Genomic DNA, 22,587 nt, shown 5'->3' with positions numbered 1-22,587 from the left:
TTTTTCATGTTTTTTTACACTTAAGAATAAGGTTTCATTAGTTAAAGGTGCAGTAAGCAATTACTGAGAAAAGCTGTTGAAAGTGGGTTGGACCGAGCGGCACAAGACACTTGTGGATAATTATCAGTAGGGGGCGTGTCCACTAATAATGGGGGAGGAGAGGGAGGAGTGAGTAAGAGGGAGGAAAGAATGTTGAAAGAGAGATGGCTGAGAGACATTACCTAAAAGAAAAGGTCAGAGGAATATAATTGGAAGAAGATGGGCTATGATTAGGCAAGAGCTTTATGACCATGCGGCAACCTCCCCCAGCTTCTCTTGAAGCCAATACGGAAGTGACTTAAACTGCAATTTTCGTTGACTGGCCACTAGAGACAGGCTCAAAAGGGAGCAGAATCTCATTGAGCCCCATGAAAAGGAATGGGTGTGTGTTTTTGGGTTGATTTCAAATATCAACAGTGGATGCGTTTACATGCTCGTTCTTAAGCCGATTATGCCTAATAAGCCGACAATGAACATGTTCATGTAAACCCGGTAACCCGTTTTCTTTTATCGGAGTAAGGTCATAAACAGCGTAAGTATAAACCGGTTGGGACAGGTAGGTTTTTGCCTCTTACCTTGATTTCGCGCTGCATGTAAACGCATTAACCTGCTTTCTGTCGGCTTATTGAAGTGCACATGTGTGATAGGTGAGAAAAATGCATAACTTGGAACAGATTTAAATGCATCCAGACAGAGCGAGCAAACGTTTTGCATGAAATAAGGACATATATCACAAACGCAGACTCTTTTAAGACCCAGAAAATTGTAAAGATGTGTTCTCATCTCATGCAGCAGAAGTAGAAGAGGTTCAGTCCAAACACTGCATCTGGAACTGCATGAGGGATAATATGAGCCGAAAATCTCCCGCTGGCATGGCGCACGCTTTATTTAACATCACAACTGACGTAACATTTGAAAAACTCAGAGTCAGATACAGACATAATAACTTTTTAACGTCACTACAAGGAATTAACCCGGTTTATTAATAAAGTCATATAAACGCGGTTTACTTGCATTGTCAGTTTACTGGTTTGCATGCAAACAGGGAAAACTGATTATTTCAATAAGCAATTTTTTTTTGTTATCTGCTTACTGGTGTGCATGTTAACACACCCAGTGATTCTCAGAAATCGCTTTAAGATTAGTTAACTAATTAAGTTAACATGAACTAAGAATGAACAATACTCCTAAAGGATTTATTAATCTGAGTTAATAATTTCAACATTTTCTAATGCATTATTCAATTCAAAAGTTGTATTTGTTAACATTAATGCACTGCGAGCTAACATAAAAAATAAATGAATTTCTGTTTTTTTTTTAAACTAACATTAACAAAAATTAATTAATCTTTGTAACAAATGTATTGTTCAGTATTTGTTCATGTTAGTTAATGCATTAATGGTAACACATGGTAAATTGTTTCCTATTATTCTTTAAAGAAAACCCTACCCATAAGTTATCCCTAAACTCAGAGGGAATTTACAGGTGAATAACACTGATGTAGAAGCCCCTAACCCTTGTTGTAAGCATAAACTTGACATCAACTGTAAATTTGTTCCTCATATCTGATCGGTTGATTGGAATGTTGTTTACTTGGTAAAACATTTTCACCAGAGTATTGCATGAGACAGATTTTGAAAGAGTAGAGAGACAAATCAAACAGGTCGTTGTTGTAAGAAGATAAACAAGTATCTAATTCGATTTTAAGTGCATCAAAAAATGTAACGCCCTCTTCACAGTTCTTGACTGTATCACTATAATAATCTGCAGTTGGCTCATTTAATTCAATACATGTTGTGTGCAACCCTATTATTGCATGATTGTTTCTAATAAAAAATTATTAGAGTTGTGATACCCAAGAGTAACAAGAAAATATATGATACAAATTTTATTTCTATTATTTTTATTCTATAATTTTATTTTATTTTTAATTATTTTAAAATTTATTAATTTTAATATATACAAATTGTTGAACGCAATAATCGAGCTCAAACTTTCAACTCTATTACACAAGTAACAATTATTGAACAAATGTTTTTTTAAATGTGTATCACTGACAACAAACCCACATTTGGGCCCCGTCCACACGGAGACGCGTTTCGCTGTATACTAGGGATGTTAATTTTCACAAATTCCCATGATCGATTGTCGTTTAAATTAACGATCAATTAATCGATTAATCGTTAACCATAATACTAAAATATGCGTCTACAGCAGTGGCTTGTAGCCGACTGCATGACAGGATGTGCAAATGCTGCTCAAAACGCCATGTTCACCAAATGAATGAGAAGGATTTTTTTATCTAAACAAAGAGCTATGGGATTGTAAAACTAGTCGATGTTATTTAAAATTTATTTAAATGACTTATTTAATAACCAAATATAATTTGTAGCTAATACAACACCAACGCCGCCTCAGATCTGTTATTCAGAATGTGTGGACGCTTTTCCAAGAACAACGTGCTGAAACGTCACCTAAACCCAATTAATTCAAAACGATTTATTAAAATGTTGTTTTCATTAATGTTATGTAATGTGACAGTCCCAATCATAGTTATTATTAGTCGCGCGTTGCTGTTTGAACTGCGCGAGCTGAAGCAGATGCGCTGAATCAACACTGGTAAGTTACACTGAAGCTTTGCTAGCGCGTTATTTAACTCAACAAAAAGCTTCCTATATGAAATAAATCAGATTTATATAAAGTTAACAAAATATTACAAATTATATATCTTCACAAAATGATGCGAATGCACAAGTGAACTTGAATTGAGTTGCTGATATTCAAATTCAGAATGGGAGACGCGCTCTTCCTGGAACAACGGTCTGAACACGGCACCTAATCCCAATGACTTTACAACCATTTATTAAAATTGTGTTCTCATTTCTGTTATATAATATGACCGTCCCAATCATCGTTATTATGCATTGCTCTGTATGCGCTAAAGCCGAAGCACTGAATGAAAACCGGTAGCCATCACTGACTGAAGCCATTTGCTAGTGCGTTTTATTTCGCTAAATGAAACGCATCCTATATGATTGATCACATATATAACGTTACAAAATAAATGTAATATTACAAATTACTTCAGCACAATCTGATGCGAATGCACAAGTGAACTTTAACCAAGTTACATGCGCGAGTCAGAGTGCGTGACCGAGAACCATGTTGTGCACGCGCTCTTCCTGGATCAACGCAATGAAACACACGGCAAATAAACCCAAATACTTAACAATCACAATGTTTTATTACTATTGTGTTCTCATTAATGTTGTGTAATATGACAGTCCCACTCATAGTCATTATTAGCTGTGCATTGCTGTTGGAGCTAAATGCTGAAGCTGATCACCGCCACGCTTTTACTACCGCTCGCCTCTAACGTTAATTATTAACCAAATGCATCCTTATGAGATAAATCAGCTATAGATAGGCCTGCACAAAATAAACACAATATTACAAAATTTGCACAAAACAAAAGGCTGCGAATGCACATGCAAACTTGCAGTCATGATGAAGGTGTGACTCCAGCTGTAAAATGGTCCCAAATAGAACTCGGACACGCTCGCTTCATTTTTCCTCCCGTTTCGCGTTTGAGCCGCACGCACGCGCATGACCCTGCTTAATCGATGATCGATAAGTCTTATCGATCAAATTTCTTATCGACAATTAATCGATCATCGATTAATCGTTGACATCCCTACTGTATACGTATACATTTTTTACCGTATCAGCGTTTCGTCCACACGGATCCGGCGTTTTGAAGTATGAATCCGATATTTTTCTAAACCGGGTCCCAAAGCGGATAAATCTGAAAACGGTCATCTTCCGTCTTCGTGTGTACAGCGAATCCGTATATTTTCTGAAACGGTGATGTCATCACACTACGTCCAGCACGGTGAAGAGTTTAAGGGATACAACTACGGGCACTGGGCATGCGCACATCAATATCGTGTCATTTAATTACCGTATCTGCATTATTGTAAGGGTATGTTTTGGGTTGGGGTAGGTGTAGGCATTCATAAAACACATCTGTTAAGTAGCAAATGTATTTATTGTTATTTTATTGTGAGATTTTGGCTCACCTCCTACCACTGCTATACCCCTGCTAGCCACAACTCTTCTTCTCTGTTTTTAGTGTATTTCTGTGGCAGAATTACAGCGCCACACACTGGCCTGGCATGCAAACTACATCGTTTTTAGTCCGTGTTCTTAATCCCGTGTGGACGCAGATATTTCTTGAAACGAGGAAAAAAAAATGATCGGATTAGGAAAGCGCTGGCTTCGTGTGGACGAGGCCTTGGTCTCAAATTTAATTTTCCCTTCTGAGTGACAACTGAACATAGGACAACATTTGCAAACAATAACATGCATTTACAAAATAGAGGGAGAATTTTAATTTCTTGCTAACTTGAATTATTTATTGCTAAAATATAACAATTGCACAAACCTGGGTTTTTAATTGTATTTTGATGTGTCCAACAATAAACATAGAGAATTAATTGAAAATAAAATGACTTCCTAAGGTTGATGGACCTCATTTTACTAATTGTTAAAAATTTGACCGGAACATTTATAAAAATAAAAAAGTCAGCTTAAGCCATGCATTTGCATACTGCTCTGCTGCATAGTTTTGTGCATATGCAAGTTTCCTGACCTGATTACATTTCCTCTTCTGACTATAGGAAGTTGTTGCCCAGCCTGAAGACCAAACGTGCCCCTGAGCTGGTGCTGGTAATCGGCACGGGGGTGAGTTCAGCCGTAGCTCCTCAGGTGCCCGCCCTTCGCTCCTGGAAAGGTCTGATCCAGGCGCTGTTAGATGCTGCCAATGACTTTGATCTGCTTGAGGAGGAAGAGAGCCGCCGCTTCCAAAAAAGTCTGCAAGAGGACAAAAACCTGGTGCACGTTGCTCATGACCTTATTCAGAAACTTTCACCGGTAAGAATCTTTCATTAGTTTTTCTTATACGTGTTAAATAAAGAGTTAAACTTAAGTTTTCAAGTTTGAAGTGTTGATAGTAGTACATACATGCATGCGTTTGGCTTAAGCAACACCGCATTCACCTGATCAGTTTTTGCATTCTCTAGCTATCAAACCCATAACTCTGCTGTTGTTAACGCAATACTCTAGTGTTTAAGTTACAGTGCTGGAGTAGATTTTATTAGTGCTTATTTTATTGACAGATTTTGCAATCAATTTCATTTGGATTCACAAGCTTTTTATTTATTTCAATTCTAATATGATTGAAATCCAATATCAATTTAAAGGGTTAGTTTACCCAAAAATGAAAAATCCCATAATTTACTTTACTTGAGGGCTCAAGCCATCCTAGGTGTATATGACATTTTTCAGACGAATACAATCACAGTTATATATATAAAAAAAAAATGTCCTGGCTCTTCCAAGCTTAATAATGGCAGTGGATTGCAGCCCAAAATTAGAAGTCCCCCCAAAAAACTACATCCATCCATTATAAAAGTAAAATCAGTCCGGGGGCTTAATAAAGGCCTAATAAAACTTGAATGACTCATTGTGAAACATGATTTATAATTTGTGGGGAATATAAAAACAGGAGTGGGTGGACTTTTACCATTATAGGGTGGTTGTGTACACACACTGCCAACACACATTTATGTTCAAACACCATATAATAGTTCACCATGTAAAATTGAATTTCGCATAATAAGTACCGTAATATATTAAAGGTTAAAATTAACAACAGTCCAAATCAAATTTTAGAAAATTTGTCATTTATTCATTTATCATCATTTATTTTTAGAAATATTCAACACTCAAATATAAACGTAAAGTTTAATTTAAAAGTTTGCATTTAATTATATAATTATGTTTCTATATTTTGTGCTCTAGCCTAACTAGTAGTAAAGCGGAAAGAGATGGTCGGGCCACGTGCTTCTTGCTGCCGCTTGCACTAATGCGGCTACAGCGATCTGTCACACCACATTAAATGGCACATTATTTTATTTTTTATTTCTTAATAAAATTTAAAAGCTAAGACTTTTTTCCTATCAGAAGTAACAAAGCACCCAGCGTATTGTGATTATTGGATGGTAGGCACACTATAAATAATGTTTTGTGAAGTTTTGTTTTGCGCATCAACACCATAGATTGAAAAATCGATCTTGAGATTGAATAATCAATATCAGTTCATAAAAATAAAGATTGATTAATCAAAATAGATTCATCTGTATTGTCAACCCAGCCCTAGGTTTTATGGCTTATACCATAAAAATAAAATGTCATGGCGGTGAAAAAACATTTAATTTTCTGTGGTGGGGTTAGTGATAATGTTGACAGGGCAGGGAAAAATCCTTATTTTAGAGCCCTGATAAACCTGGATCATGAGCACTAGGGATGGCGAAAACTAAACATTTTCTTGACCGACCACCGAGCCTCATTAGCCGGTTGAAACCGGTTAACCGATTAGTTTAAAATATGCTGCGCTATTTGAAATAACAGCTGCGAGCCACGCATGCAATTTCGCAACTCTGTCGCATCTCTCTGCTGCTCTGCCTCCCGCTCTCACGCACACACTGTCCCGGCGCCGCCGCCTCCCTTCCACTCACGTCACTTTTTTAAAATCCCCTACAGCGCGAAACATGAGTTCCGCAAACATGGCGCCGAGGAGCTTGTTTGTAATCGGAGGACAAATGACTCCTTAGTTTCGAAATGGTTTGTGTACAAGGGGATCGCGTTGAAAATAAAGGCATTTGTCTAGTGTTAAAAGCTCATTTGAAACATTGCCGCGGCTCATTTAAGAAAATGACAGCTCCGAAGAGACGCCGTTTTAGTTCGAGGTAGTGCTAACAATAATAAAGAAAGATGATCATCAACACCTAATGTGTTACCACTGAAATATAGATGTAATATATTTCCAAATGTAAGTCCAGCTTATGCGGAATACACGCTTCATACTGTCGTCTGCCCTGGCTCAAACCTCGAGTGTTTTAGCTTGTTTACTTTTTGCAAACTTTGTGAGCGCGCAAACCCAAACGCTGTGACCTCGTGCTAAATGTTTTTATTGGTTTATTAAGTACAAACAGGCGAGTTATGAAAAATTGAGTGTGAGGGATTTGTTCCCTTCACACAAAAATATTTTGAAATGAGATGGCTAACTGTAGTAGCGTTTAGTCCTGTTTATAATAGCCTAATTTAGAGATCACTTTTTTTTTTTTCCGACAACCGACAACTTTGATCGGTTTACATTGATACAGTCAACCATCGGTCAAACGGTCATCGGTTAACATCCCTAATGAGCATATTGCTAGGCAGTGCAAGTTTGTCTGTCATTAGCCTTTTCCGTTTTCTCCAGCCAGAATGAGGCGTAGAGCCACGTGCCACCTGTGTTGTTTGTCACCCCCCGTAAAAACAGCTCTCAGTGATTCATCCCTGTTTTTCATTGTCAAGCCCCTGTATCAATTGCATCCGAACCCACCAGTGTCACTAGAGGATTTAGATGGCTTTAGGCCTGTCAAAGGGTGTTAGGTAATGAATTTCAGCACCAACGCTGGTGTTTCGTTGCCTGGAATGGTTGTAGCTGAACATCAACAAAACAACTCTCCTATAAAAACATCAGCATGCAGTCTGTCACAATCCAGTAAAGTACCAAGTCAATTTACAAGCTCAGTTTGTTTGTTGTTGTTAGTTGCGATGCTCTGGAGTCAAAGCTAGGAGAGGTTAGCAATATTAAGCTAGCTTTGAAAACATAAGATCTCACCCTCCCTTTTAGAGCGTCTCCAAAGCCACACCTCCTCCAGAACGCATTAATGTGCACAGCCAGAGCAGAGTCTGCAAAGCCTCACAAGTGACTGCGTTAATTTACCTCATGTCTCAAAGCACGTAACATTGCAATAATAATGAACGTAAACAACTCGCAGAGCTCTGACGTGTACCACCTGACTGCTGCAGATTCAGGCCCCGTTTACACTAGTACAGTTCAGAAACGATCTCAGTCTACACTGCATGACCGAAAACGTTTGTCACGTGACTGTTCGTGCACACTGGGCTTGCGTGTACAAGTGTGAACAGTTGCCTCTTGTGTATGTAGGCGGCTGCAGTATTATACAATACAGTGTTTAACTGAACAATGGCTGCTAAAAAGGACCACAAAGACAGCAAGTTTTTCGAGGTTCAAAAACGGCAGAGTAGTGTAGACAAGCGTAACCGCAGCAAAAGTTATGTGCTTTAAAACAAAAATGAATTTCTCATTGATAATTTTGCCATAAAAACTTATAAATCCGAGTCTGAAGACGTGAACAGCTCCGGGTAGATTGTCATGGGTGGTCATCTTATAATTACAGCAGGATGGAAATACTAATGTTGACAGGCAAGTAGGACATCCTGTCATTGCATTGGGATCGAATGCAATGATTGGACGAACATTCTTGATCCTGAGAAGATATATATATATACTTTTAATATTTAGTCCATCTCATTATTGATTGCTAGGAGGATGTGAAGAGAGTTTCAGCCAGTACAACAAAAAGTTTATATGTAAAGCATTGTCTTCCCTTCCTTGAAGGTCTCAAACTACGTTTCCCAAACACACGTGCGATGTGACAAGTAAACAACGCGAGATCACACGTGCGTCAGACCGGAGTTCTCGCGCGTGACTTGGAATTGTTATTAAAAATGATAAACTGCACAAAGTTTGCTTCAAATTGTATGTGCGCTGATCTGTGGAGAAAAAGAAAAAAGATTATGGCGGAAGAAATTGTTGGAGAGACAGAGGGAGCCAGGATTTTGTTCTGCAAAAACAGTTTGAGGTAAATAAATAATTTTGTAATGTGCTGCTGCTGTGGCTGGATGTTTCTGTTTGATAGAATTGTAAATATATCTATTAAAATACTGAAATTATGCTCTATAACTCCTCCCTGAACCTCCTGCTGCCCTGTATCTCACTCTCTCATTGGCTGTCGGTGTAATTTTCAGTCAGAACACACAGCAGGAGTTTGAATCGCCGACAGGTCCAGATATTTAGCATGCCAAATATCTCACCGGCGTCGGCGACTCATCGGCGATTCTTTCTGATCGCGTCTTTGATTATTCACACTGCGTGATTGTCACTCGCGTGCACGAGCACCGATTTGCCTGTGATCTCGGGCATTTGTCGGCGATTTCACAAAACCTGTCGGCGACTCAAAATCGGGGCAAAAATCGGGCAGTGTGAACTAGGCTTTACATGAGCAGATCAGGCCTCTGTGGATCAAATGACTCTTTAAAGATCGGCTAATCTGTACATGCATCCAGAGTTCACACCTCCAGAACAACATGCCACGGCTAGACAATAATCCTATTGCCGCTTTGGCGTGAAATATTTCTTTAGTCGTGCATTCTTTGTAATGTTCGCTGCAAGTCGGAGAATGCCAGTCAAAATAAACATTCAGATGTTTGAGCATGAAAGTATGCCTGACCCATTCAAACTTCTGTTTTGAAGTCGGACATCAAAGTTATCGTGTTACTGCATGTTGATAAGCACAAAAAAGTCCAAAACCTTCCAAATATGATTTAGTGTCTAAATCTATATCTAATTTCTCAGTGCTTGTTGTTCAATGCAATTTTTTTCATTGAGTGCCCAAAAAAAACAAATTGACTTGTAGATAGATTTTTATTTATTTATACATGTGCAGTATCCTAGATCACATGTAATTTTAAAAACTTTTTGTCTGCTGACAGTTTTTTTGGAAAGAAATTTAATTGATTGAACAATGTGTATATTGTTAATCAACAGTACAATCCATTGTACACACTGTACCGTCAGCCTGATTTTTATTCCTGTTCATCTCCACATTTAAATATGCGCTACACTGACTAAGGTCATGTGAAAAACAAACAAACAGCTGCAAAATGTTTCACCGTAAGATTGTTTTACACTTTCAAAACACTTACTTTCAGTCATATGTCAACATTTCATTAATTAATTTCTTTCCACTGAAACTTTTCATTTTATCATGTCAACACAAAAAAATTATAATGTGTACATACATTTATATTGCCTGGAGTCCTGCAAATCTTGAGTGGTTTACATCTGTATTTAGCACTGCACACGTGATCAGATGCCTGAGACAGATGTTAAAGTGTTAGTTCACCCAAAAAGGACTAACACCCAAAAAACGATCCCATCATCATCCCAGAGGTCACTTTGCCGCTGTAAATAAACTCAAGGATGCTAGTTACTGGAAGCCAGTGATTATAGTTCATAAAGTTATAAATATGTACATTTCTTTTAAAAAAATCGCATGGCTTCTTAACCCCCTTGGAGATATATAGATTACTTTTATGATGGATGGATACATTTTGGGATTCAAAATCTAGGGTATCATCCATAAACCCATCATAAAGCTTGGAAGAGCCAGGATATTTTATAATAATCTGATTGTGTTTGGCTAAAAGAAGAAAGTCATACACACTTCGGATGGCTTGAGGGTAAGTACATTGTGGGATAATTTTCATTTTTGAGTGAACTAACCCTTTAATACCAGGTGTAAACAGTTGAAAGATACCTACACCTCAAAGATCAGAGGCATTAGTTCACAGCAGGTGTGGAGGTACTGATAATTAGCTCCTTCCTGAGAAAGTGGATTCTGCAAGCTATTCATAGCTCTCTCTCTCTCTCTCTCTCGTTTTCCATGTGTCTCGGCCAAGCTCAGAGAATGAATTCAGCTCAGTGTAATGAGATTGAGTCTGACTAGGACAAGGGCAATGCTGTCAGAACTACTCTATTCTCAGCGCTCTCTCCACAATCTCACATACTTTCCAGTGTTAGCAATCAAATCATGTACAGTGTCTAATGAACACTTTCAGAATTAAATATAAGTCACTGTAATGACTGAAGTACTTCTATTTCTTATGAGATTCCTGTTATCAGGGTTGAAGTTTGCATGAGTGAACCACCACAGAAAAAGTAAGCTGTGAGATGCGTGAGCGAATACATTCATATCGGTGGCATATCTGCGGCAAATACGCCGATGCTGATATATCTGCAACAGGCTGATATTGGCCACTTAAACTGGGCTCTAATTTGATCTTAAATATATTATTTAAGTAAGGAAAAATTGACCATGGACCATCAAATTATTATGCAAGGCAAGGCAAGTTTATTTGTTTTGCACATTTCATACCTAATGGCAATTCAAAGTAGCCTGACGTGGTCATACTCATTTCTAGACAGAATATGAGTCTGATACTGCTCCATTGGGCTGTGATATGGGGCTTGTTTCAACCGAACCAGGAAAGACCTACTATCAATTGGATAGACCTAAAACCAATCAGAGCAATGGAGCGACGCATAACTCAACTGAACTGTGTGCCAAGTCAGCGGTTTTCCAGCAGGTTGTTTTCCATGTCCGCGGGGTGAAGTGACCTCAATGATTATGTTACTGTTTATCATCTGTCCATCATGTCTAAAGCCCGTCCTGACAGTTTCATTGGTCCGAACAGTTTCTGTTCAGGCATAATTACTCTCTTGATCAAGTCCAGGCCAAACTGCCCGAGCTCAAATGTTGTGGGCGGCTAATGTGGCCATGACGAAGTGGATTGTTTTTCTAATACAACAGTAAATGATTCGGCTTATACTATGGTTACCACACCTTGTTCAGATGATATATTTCAAGACACTTGTCAGGTTTTTGTCCTTAAAACATTAATAATGGTGAAAAAGAGGCTCAGTGCACTTCATTATTCAAAACACACATACCGGGCATTAGCCGAAAAATAATATATGCTGGCTTTTGCTTGAATATGCTTGACTATGTTCGCTTGTTTGTTCATTTAAGACCATATTGTGTCTCACTTCAGCGATGATAAAGACCCATTCATTTCCACACCGTATGGTGCATCTAAATCTCCTCACTGTCTGTTTCAAGATCAGCTCACAAAATGAACTATCGAGCTTCTGTACTTTCGAGTTGTCTTGAGAAAGGTTTGTGTTTTTGTGATCGCTATAACTCTAATCTGGTCATAATTGTAATATGGTTGTTGGCTCGTGTTCTAGCGAGTTGTTCTTTAGAACGGTTTGTGTTTTTGTGATGGATATTCACTTTTTCATTGACTTTTCAACCTGGATTAGTAACACACAGATTCTGTCATAGTCATTGCCTGGGTTACGTATGTGTGGGGCGGAGCTATCAAAATAGGGCAGAGAACCTTTTGGTGGATAGGGGCGTGTTTGTTTTGGTGATTTGTCATAAAAACTTGCCAGATTTATTCAAACATGCATTAAATATTGAAAAACATTAAAGGTTATAATGAATATGTTATATGGTGCCAATATTTAGCAAAATGCTCCACTCTGGAGTTAATTTTTTTAAGTTTATGGACACTGGGTATGGTTTTTCTGAGGTAAATGTGATGTTACATAAAATTGTTGCAAGCTGTTTTATTGACATCTTTCCGCGCTTGAAACACTGAGACTTTGTGTCATATCCGTAGTAATAAAACACAAAGATTATTGCGGTTTATTGGATGGGAGGAGCACTCCGTTAATTCATCAACTGAAAGCAGGATGACTTGGAATTTAAGAATCGACATTAGTTCTTAAATATGAGAATCGAGTAAAATCGAGAACTCTATCTATATATTTTTTGACCCAGCCCTACTTATTACCTCGATAATGGTGGTTAAACTATTTTACTAATAAATTCATCAGAGCAGCGCTTACATGTTTCTGTGCGAGTGTGTGTCCGTACTATATGTATTGCATTTGAGTGGGAGAGAGAGCAGTAGAAAAGAGAGTATATGCTTTCTATACATAATAAATTCCAAAAACACGGAAATAATTTGTTGTTTTTATCCTAATGTTTACTATATTTTGTTTGCTTGTTCATTGTTGCTGTGGGTTTTGGTCCTTTTGCTGTTGTAGACTGTAAGGACCTTTTGAAATAACTGAAATTGTTAGGCGAGGTGATACAGAAATGTAATGTGGTCAAGACCTGCCTGAACTTAATCCGTGCATTTCGCTTCAAAATAATTGCACACCTTAGAATGTTTGTCAACCAATCAGACTAGTATAAGTACTTAATTACTTTTAATGTGTTCCACAGTTCAATGTCCTCAAAGAAGATGTTTATATTGCTTTCTAGAAGCATGCTATGGTTCACTCGTTGTGACCCTGCCATATGCTCCCAAAAGAGTTATTTATAAACTCATGAAGCTTTTTTGTTTTGCAAACACCTCAGATTTCTTTCTTTTCACCTCTTGCGTTCTCCATAGCGGACGGGAAATGTGCGCTCCACCTTTTTTAAAGACTGCCTCTACGAGGTGTTTGATGACCTGGAGTGTAAGATGGAGAACGCTGGGAAGCATCTCCTCCGCTCTGTGCTGCAGCTGATGGAGAGCGGTGCCCTGGTCCTCACCACCAACTTTGACAACCTGTTAGAGATCTACGCTGCTCACCAAGGGACCAAGCTGGAGTCTTTGGATCTCACAGACGAGAAGAAGGTACCTGCTGTTTCCTAATGAACTCAGTATAAATTAGGTCAGTTAGCATTACAGATCAGACTGCTTTATTATGCGCTTACAATGATTTTTATTTGGAAAGTGAAGAAGATGCAACCTTTTTTGATCTGGATTTTGCTAATGCATTAATGCAGCATCAATGAATGAAGATACTGTAATAATGTAAACATCTAAAGACATTTGTCTTTTTTAGTAAGATCTCAGTAATATTAGGTCTTAGTTCAATCTTTTTCAAAATCATAGTGCAAATCGTATAATAGAAATTAACCTGTAAAAATCATAAAATTATTATTACAAAAGATATTAATCATTATAATAATGATAAATGAATTATACGTTTTTGTATTCGAAGATTGATGGAAATTATTCGAAAATCGCAACTTCTCCCCCGCATGCACGCATATAGGCTTCACACAAACAGAGAGAGAGACAGAGAGGCCGAGAGACCATCCACACTCTCAGTCTGTATGATAAACTGTTTAATTCATAAGGGAATAGGACATATTAACTTAAACCATAAAATTATTGTAACATGCTGAAACATTGCGTTTTAGCCTATTAAAATGTCATTAGTTCAATAACATAAGGCATGATAGTGTTGAGGATTTACCTTAGATACGATTGAAAGAGAGCCAGCAGTGTATTCACGTTTAAAAAAATTTTTTATCCTCCCATCTGATTACACACTACTGTTACAGCCACTCAAATAGGTCAGTTTTGTTTTTAATGTCAAAATAGTTCTAATTTGTTTAGTTTCTTTATTCAATTAATTTAGAAAAATGTTTGGAGAATTTTTTGTTTGTTCAATTAAAGTTTTTGTTCAATTTAGCCTCTCAAATCAACACTTGGCTTGTCTTGCCTAAAGTCAATAGATATAAAACATTTCAATTATATACCAATATTAGTTTATATGTTTACTATCACCACCGTAGTAAAAAAAATTGTGACTCATGCCTAGTAATTAGTTAATTTTCAACCGTGCCGAGATATTACCGTGATATAAAAAAACGAAAAACGAAATATTGTTGTGACAAGCAGGGCGGATAAGAGCCGCAAGAGAGAACAACACGAGGCTGGTGGCCTATTTGCAAATAAGCATCACACCAATCTAGTGTTGTCAAAAATATCGATATTTCGATATGTATCGATACTGGAATATCTGAAACGATACGATTCTCAGTTTTTACAGTATCGATATCAGCTGCTGCGCTCTCCTCTCCGACCGAAAGCGAGCTGACACACACCGGCATATTCTCACTCAGCCCGGTTAACCTCTGAGCACGGCGAACGCGCGTTCTGCTGGACTTTTTCCTCATGACAGTGTGTTAGTGTTAGTGTGTGATCGGTCTGAATTTCGCGCGGGATTGCACATAAATTAATTCTACTAATCCCCGCAGATTTCCTGCTCACATCTAAAGCGCACACATAGCTTACCGTAATAAAGCCGCCTCTGACATGATACAAGTGCAAACATTTGCTTCTTTCCAGCTTATTATTGGTCAAATACACTCAAAGAACTATCAGTGCACATCTGGAAGAGTATTAACGTAAACGCAGTCGCAAACAGTTCAGGAAGAACGAGTAACAGGAACAGTGTTTAGGATCCATGCGTCCGTTAGTCTTAAAGGGACCGCAGTCATTTGTTATTCAAACTACAAAAAGACAAACGATTACACTGCTCTTGACTGATCAACTTGTGTAACTTTAATAGTTTCATCTGTACGCTATTGAATTTTTTACAAAGAACATTATCCAATGTTGTTTTAAATGTAATTACTGCATTTTTTTATTCAGTTTCTTATCTAAATGTTAGACCTACCTGAAAAAATAAAGCAGTCTATTTAATTTGTATCTTCTATTCTATTGCATTTATTTGTGCTATTGTTTGTAATCTGTTTATTTGTTCTTATTTTATTACTGTATACTCATCTTTTTAAATTCAATTTACCATTCGAAATCAAGCTTTCTTGTGCTGTGTGTAAGCTATTGCAACACAATTATGTTACCCCATTGAAAAAAATACATTGAGATAGCAAAAATTTGTGAGATAATTTTAATAGTAATTGATCAATAATTGTTCAAATCAAAATGATGCCCAACCCTAAGGAACATGCTGGCCACATGAATTTTTAGTAAAAAATAACAATAAATAATAAGTTCTGTTGTCATATTAAGCATCTTATCTCTTTTTTTTTTTACTGTGGTATCGATTTAGTATCGATATATCGATATTTTAGGCTGGTATCGTATCGAAGTCATAATTTTGGTATCGTGACAACACTACACCAATCTTGTATCTCACACCTCTCACTCGCCCTGCTTGTCAAAATTAGGCAATATACTGATATTGCCGATTACTGTATTATTTCAGATAAATAGGACGTATGTAATATGGCGTGGGTAATGTATTTAATTATATAAAAAATGACAAGGAAATGCAGTTTATACATATGTATATCGTAATTCTATTCTTGCAAAAATTCTAGTTTTGGGAGGTCATTGGGATCTCTAAGTTCATCTGCAATGTGTCATATAGGGCAATTATTTAGTCTATGATTTGAATTGCATTGTTTATGCTGCATTGTGGAATTCCCCTTGGAGTTTAATCAGTCACTGACACACAAAAATGCATAGAAAAAGAGACCAAAAAATAATTATTTTCATATCAGTTGCTTCAAACTTAAAAATAATGAAATACATTTGTGAAGTGATGTTCTTCAGATGTTCAGGGCACTGGGTTCATCTTTGTTTGCTTTGGCCATAAATTTCCTTCAGCACAAAGCAGTGAAAGCTTCAGCTATTAGTCATAAAAGTAGTCTTATGGTCCCCGGCCAAGCGTCATGTAGTGCATTAGTGCATGTAAGCTCTACAGCAGCTCACTTGAAGGGCCCTCTGAAACACAAGTGACTGCATGTTCAGTTCTCTGTCTTTATTAATCAGGCTGTGTGTGGTTTTCCATAGTGTGGCCTTTAGGCTGGGTGTTTATGCACCTTTTCAATCGAATGAATGCCTCTTGATTAGAACCCACAGTCATTAAAAGCAGCTGGACCTAGTGGGAACCGGATTGGGCTCGGTGGAGTATGAAATGCTGCTGTGTGCATGTGTGTGCAGGTTCTGGAGTGGGCTCAGGAGAAGAGAAGACTAAGCGTGCTCCATATTCACGGTGTTTACACCAACCCCAGCGGTATCGTACTGCATCCTGCTGGCTACCAGAATGTTCTGAGGAACACAGAAGTCATGGTGAGTAGAGGTTTGCCATGTTGTAACACACCGGTATAAATGTTTACATGATAAAACAACTGTCATGTATATCAATGATATGGCAAAGCGATGACGTATGCCGGATTAACATTCCCCAGCGCGCACAACAACACCGGTCTGAGAGTATACTGGAAGCAGCATGACAGCCTCCGATGACGATTTAGTACCTAAAACGGGAACTACTTGGTCACAATAGGTCAGACCCTGTTGACAACTGACATAATGTCGACAACTTAAAGCTGTTATTGACGTTTTCAGCACAATATTTGACCAGAAGAGTAAATTTAAAGGTTAATTTTGTCAGTTAGATCCAGCATTCTGCCCGCTTTGAATCAGACAGCGATTAGGTAAGATTACATTTATTTGAATGAATGAATCATAGCATTTATTTTAATTAATTATCGAGAGATTTGTACCTGCATAACTGTGTCTGTTCAGCGTCTTTCTTAACAATGGTGTGTGTTTATTACTTAAAAATAGCGATGTAACCCCAGCTGAGAATTATAATGTAGTTATACAGTAGTTTAGCTATTTTATTGCTAAAAGTCAAGGGGCTGCGTTGGTAAGTTTCTGTGCTCCTGAATGCACAGCGTGATCTCCGCTCTGTCTGTATGCAAGTGACGTGTGTGTGTGCGTGCTTTAATGAAAACAGCATTGATATAGAACGGTGATCCATCTGACTCGGAACGACCTGTGCATTAAACAATTTTTTTGTACATCCTCCTGCCAATCAGAATCGAATATTCAGAAAGAGCATGGCATGAATTACTTCAGTTATTTTTAAATTAAAATGTTCAGGAGTTATGTTATACTTTTACTTAGGATTTCCAGTGAAAACAAAACAAACAAGTGACTGTGTCACTAGTATTGCACTATAATGGTTCTGCTGGCACCTTATGACAATAGATTTGCTCTTTGAATTAAGTATTCTGTCATCAATGACAATAGCTCATTGGAAATGTTGGAAAATGCCCTTAATTTTGTTTGCACTAATAAATGCTGCTGCCTACCAGCTGCAATCACCAATAAAACTTTGTTCCACGTGTTTAAAAAAAAAAAAAAAATGTTGTCATAAATATCATCACAAACATTTTTTAAATATCGTGAAATAATTTTGAGGCTATATATCGCTCACCCCAGTAAAGGTTTTTTTAAAATAGTCACACCACTGGAAGTGATAATTCCCCGGGGTGAAGGGCACAGTGAACCAAAGCATTCTGCCCTGAAGAGAGAGACTCCTTTGAAGCAGTTTTTGTTGCTTCCTGTTCAGTCCTTGAACAAAACTTTTAGGACAACATTATCAACATGAAGGTGATAAAAGCTACATAAAATAATGCTATGATTGCCAATCACATGCTGCATTTTTTTGGTGGTCTGGATCAGATAATTTATGCAAAAAAATGCATAAAATAAACAAATAATACATTGTCATTTGAACTCACCTTTTATATGATGTGGGTATATTGATTTAGATTTCTTTATAAAGCATAAATAAAGCATAAAGTCAAGTGTTTCGGAGTGAAGTGTGGCTAGTGGACATGCACCATTATGAATGCCCGTGAGTTTGAACAACTTTTGTCCATCAAATCATGGGGTAAGACTAACTTGCATAAAAAAAAACAGTAAATTATATAATAGAGATCTCTTTAGACTGTCACGACTGCATCAATAAATCTATAAAATATCAGATTATGTGACCGATTATTTTTGACCGATTATTATATAACAGCTTTAACTCTTCTGGGAAGGCTTTCCACAAGGTTTAGGAGTGTGTTTGTGAGAATTTTTGAGCATTCTTCTGGAAGCGCATTTGTGAGGTTAGGCTGATGTTGGATGAGAAGGCCTGGATCACATTCTCTACTCTAATTCATCCCAAAGGGGTTCTATCGGGTTTAGGTCAGGACTCTGTGCAGGCCAGACAAGTTCCTCTACACCAAACTCTCTCATCCATGTCTTTATGGACCTTGCTTTGTGCACTGTTGCACAGTCATGTTGGAACAGGAAGGGGCCATCCCCAAACTGTTCCCACAAAGTTGGGAGCATGAAATTGTCCAAAATGTCTTGTTATGCTAAAGCATTGAGTTCCTTTCACTGGAACTGAGGGGCCAAGCTCAACCTCTGAAAAACAACCCCACACCCTATTCCCCCTTCCACCAAACTTTACACTTGCCTCAGGCAAGTACCATTCTCCTGGCAACCGCCAAACCCAGACTCCTCCTTCGGATTGCCAGAAAATTGCTTCCACTTTGTTATAATACTACTATCAGTTGACAGTGGAATATTTAGTAGTGAGGAAATTTCACAAGTTGACTTACTGCACAGGTAGCAACGTATCACGGTACCACGCTTGAGTTCACTAAGCTCCTGAGAGCGACCCATTCTTTCAGAAATGTTTGTAGAAGCATCTGCATGTCTAGGTGCTTGATTTTATACACTTGTGGCCATAGAAGAATATAGTGCTTATTGAAAATAAATTTATTATGTGTTAAAGGGGGGGTGAAACACTCACTTTCAGTCAGTGTCATGTCAATCTTGAGTACCTATAGAGTAGCATTGCATTCTGCAAATCTCCGAAAAGTCTTTATTTTTTTAATAATTATGTAAGAAAGATGCGCTGTTCCGAGTCTTTCCGAAAAAAGCCGAGCGGGTGGGGGCGTATCGTGTGAGCGGAGCTAAATAATGACGAGTGCGCGCCGCTGTTATTGTGTTGAGTGCGTCGTAAAGCTGTGTCATCCCTAACAGCGGGAAAAAACTTTATTCAAAATAAAAAAAAATGGCTTTTAATCAGATACAGCCATACATCTATGATCCGGAATCAGACCCAGAGGCTGAAGTTGAACAGGAGCAGCAGCAAAAACGACTAGAGCAGGACGTCTGTATGTGGTACAAGTTATACACTAACTATATAATATGCTTAGCGGCTTGTGTTATTTACATATTTATACTTGAATTATATCGTCGTATTTTTTTTCTTTGAAGGTGTACATGTGGGAAGTGCAGTTGTGCACGTGTGTGTGTGTGTGTGTGTGTGTGTGTGTGTGTGTGTTTGCGCGTGGTTTGTGTAGACAATTGTAGTAAGTGGACTGGTTTTGCACGGCAGGCTAGTGTTTACATTGAAAGACATGGAATAGTAGTGCATTTGAATGAAGAAGAGCGCTTATTTAGTGTATCATTTTCCCCCACTCTTTGTGTATTGTTGTTTGGAGTGCTTTTACAATACACAAACATAAAGTTACACATATAGTGGCCAGCTAAACAAATGTACACGCACTACACATCGCATGCTCCATTGATCAATTAACTATACGTGATCATGTTTGGGCTACTTGATGGGCATAGGCAATAACACAGACATTTGAAGCAGTCTTACTCACCGCCTGCGGTTCTAACGTTGGGACCTTTATCGTTGGGACTGCTCCATCATTCAGCATTAGGCGATCGGAAAATCCGGCGTCGAGCTGGGTCTTGTTTATGAAACAGTCGGCACCGAAATGCAGTGAACAGACATAAACCTTTGCGGAACTCAGTTGCTGATCCGGAAAAGCAAATTACATCCACTGTTGCCTTAACGCGGGGTTTTTTGGCAATCTGTACAGGGCTGTCTTGGTCTGGCAACCAAAAACGCACTTTTTTGGTGACATTGTTAATTTCTTGAAGTCACATCACCTGTGCAGCGCAGCCTACGAGCCAGCGCTTTGATGGGCGTAGCCTGTTGCTTTCGCTCTCTCCCTCTCTCTCCCTCTCTCTCTCACGGTAGAATTGCCCGTACGGCCCATACAAGGAAATTCCGACCTATTAACGTCAAGTGGACGCATGATCTCAAAAAACTTGCCGAAACTTATGACTAACCGGAAGTAGTATTTTTGACAAAGAAATACTCCCATCAAACGTCCACCTTAACTTTTGAAACTTTGTCCATGTTTAGTATGGGATTCCATGTCTTTAACAGTGTAAAAAGATCAGTATGCATGAAACAGCATTTCACCCCCCCTGTAAAGCTTTTATTGAAAATGCTATAAAAGTTTTTCAAAACCATATGGAATCAACCGTAAGATGTTTTATTTCTCAGTGATCCTTAAAATGTATGTGCCATCACTCCATATCGTCAGTTATGTTGTTTTTGCAGAGGGAGATCCAGAAACTCTACGAAACCAAGTCTTTTGTGTTCCTGGGCTGTGGGAGGACAGTGGACGACACCACCTTCCAGGCACTGTTTCTTGAGGCGGTCAAACACAAGTCCGACCTCGAGCATTTCATGCTGGTGCGGCGAGAGGACGTGGGCGAATTCAAAAAGCTTCGAGATAACATGCTGGACAAGGGCATTAAGGTCATCTCGTACGGCAACGAATACGCCGACCTGCCAGAGTACTTTGAGCGGCTGGCCAATGAGATTTGCAACCGGGATGTGGACCGAGACGTAGTGACCAATGGTTGGGGTAAGCTCTGGTTCCATTTTTTAGATGTGACATACGATGGTTGCCATTTTTCACCCATTTATTTGCTTGATTTGTTTAGGATCTCCCATCTCACAAGGTGAAGAAAGTCAAAATGGCTTTACAACCCAGAAAAAACTCCTGCAAGGTTAGGACAGCTTTCATGCTGTCGGCCGCTTGCATGCTAAAGGCAATTTGGGCATTTAACTGAAGCATGTCGAGAGCTTTTTTCTTCTTTTCCCTTCTGTCCTTAAGTGCATGCTTCTAGAACGATAGACTCGTAGACCTGAACGCAGCACAAGGTGCTTCTGTTGTTGTTTTAAACTCGCTGCACCTTTCCACTGTACTCTTCTACACCTGACCCCATGTGCGCTGTGGCTTTCTGTGGTGAAATCAGCTGATGCTTCCTGTTGTAACGAGATCTTCATTGTAGCTCTTCCTGTCTCTCTGTCCAGACTACCACTCGTGACACAAGTGGCAGTCTCAGAACGTTTCCACAGTTCCGTCGCCCCCTTCAGCTCGGGTCTGGTATGACTAGATCTTCACGCACAACAGACTCTCCTCTAACTTAAACTGAGCGCCATCAGTACCGGTTCGCTTCACACGGCAAAGGCGTCTGTAAAAACACCACCAAGCAAACTGTGAACTCCTGCTACTCGGAAAATGTTTATGAAACTCTTCATGTGAGTGAAGGAGAAATTTGTGGAACTTTTTTTTTATGTGGCAATTGAATTGTGGACCCAGAATGATGTTCAGGGCCAGTCTGATGTTAAACATGAGCTGTCACATTTAATAGTTCTCATCAGCAAATGCTCGAGCAGTATTTAAATAGTGTGTGAGAACGTCACAAAACAAATGCCCTGGGCATGCCTCGCCACAAAATTAAAAGGGGAAAAAAGAAAATGCATTTTGAATAAAGACCATATCTATGCATGTAGACTTTTTTTTTTTGTAAGTCTTATGCTCACCAAGGCGTTCACATTTTTTAAACCAAAAATAGTCAAATATTATTACAATTTAAAATAACTTTATTGTAATATATTTTATAATTTATTCCTGTGATGCAAAGCTGAATTTTTCAGCATCATTAGTCCAATCTTCAGAGTCACATGATTCAGTAAGGATGCATTACATTGATCAAAAGTGACAGTAAATACATTTATAATGCTACAAAATATTTAGATTTTAAAGAAATGCTTGAACTTTCTATTCATAAAAGAACCCTGAAAATGGTGTTTTTCACACAAATATTAAGCAGCACTGTTTTAAACATTGATAACCATTATTAATAATTACATACCAATAATTAAGTAAATCAACAAGTTCTGAAGGCTCATGTGACAAAAACTGGAATAACAATACTGAAATTTCACAGGAATAAATGATC

General features: G+C 38.3%; 1 protein-coding gene across 2 annotated transcripts in view; it reads left to right on the top strand.

Annotated features, from left to right (window-relative positions):
* The window catches only part of fam118b (family with sequence similarity 118 member B), a 28,428-nt gene extending 5,841 nt beyond the window's left edge, over positions 1 to 22,587 (top strand). Inside the window, exons 4-9 of one of the 2 annotated variants that reach the window (XM_067419637.1) lie at positions 4,719 to 4,971; positions 13,261 to 13,488; positions 16,618 to 16,746; positions 20,894 to 21,203; positions 21,283 to 21,348; positions 21,656 to 22,587. In XM_067419637.1, coding sequence (XP_067275738.1) covers positions 4,719 to 4,971; positions 13,261 to 13,488; positions 16,618 to 16,746; positions 20,894 to 21,203; positions 21,283 to 21,348; positions 21,656 to 21,669 — 1,000 coding nt within the window. In that variant the 3' untranslated portion in view covers positions 21,670 to 22,587. The remainder of the gene's footprint in view (positions 1 to 4,718; positions 4,972 to 13,260; positions 13,489 to 16,617; positions 16,747 to 20,893; positions 21,204 to 21,282; positions 21,349 to 21,655) is intronic. The other variant, XM_067419638.1, reaches the window with a different exon arrangement.

The sequence above is a fragment of the Pseudorasbora parva genome, chromosome 16 (assembly GCF_024679245.1).
Source record: "Pseudorasbora parva isolate DD20220531a chromosome 16, ASM2467924v1, whole genome shotgun sequence".
NCBI classification, from domain to species: Eukaryota; Metazoa; Chordata; class Actinopteri; order Cypriniformes; family Gobionidae; genus Pseudorasbora; species Pseudorasbora parva.
Note: the sequence above shows the minus strand (reverse complement) of the source record. Positions and strands in the feature narration are given on the sequence as shown.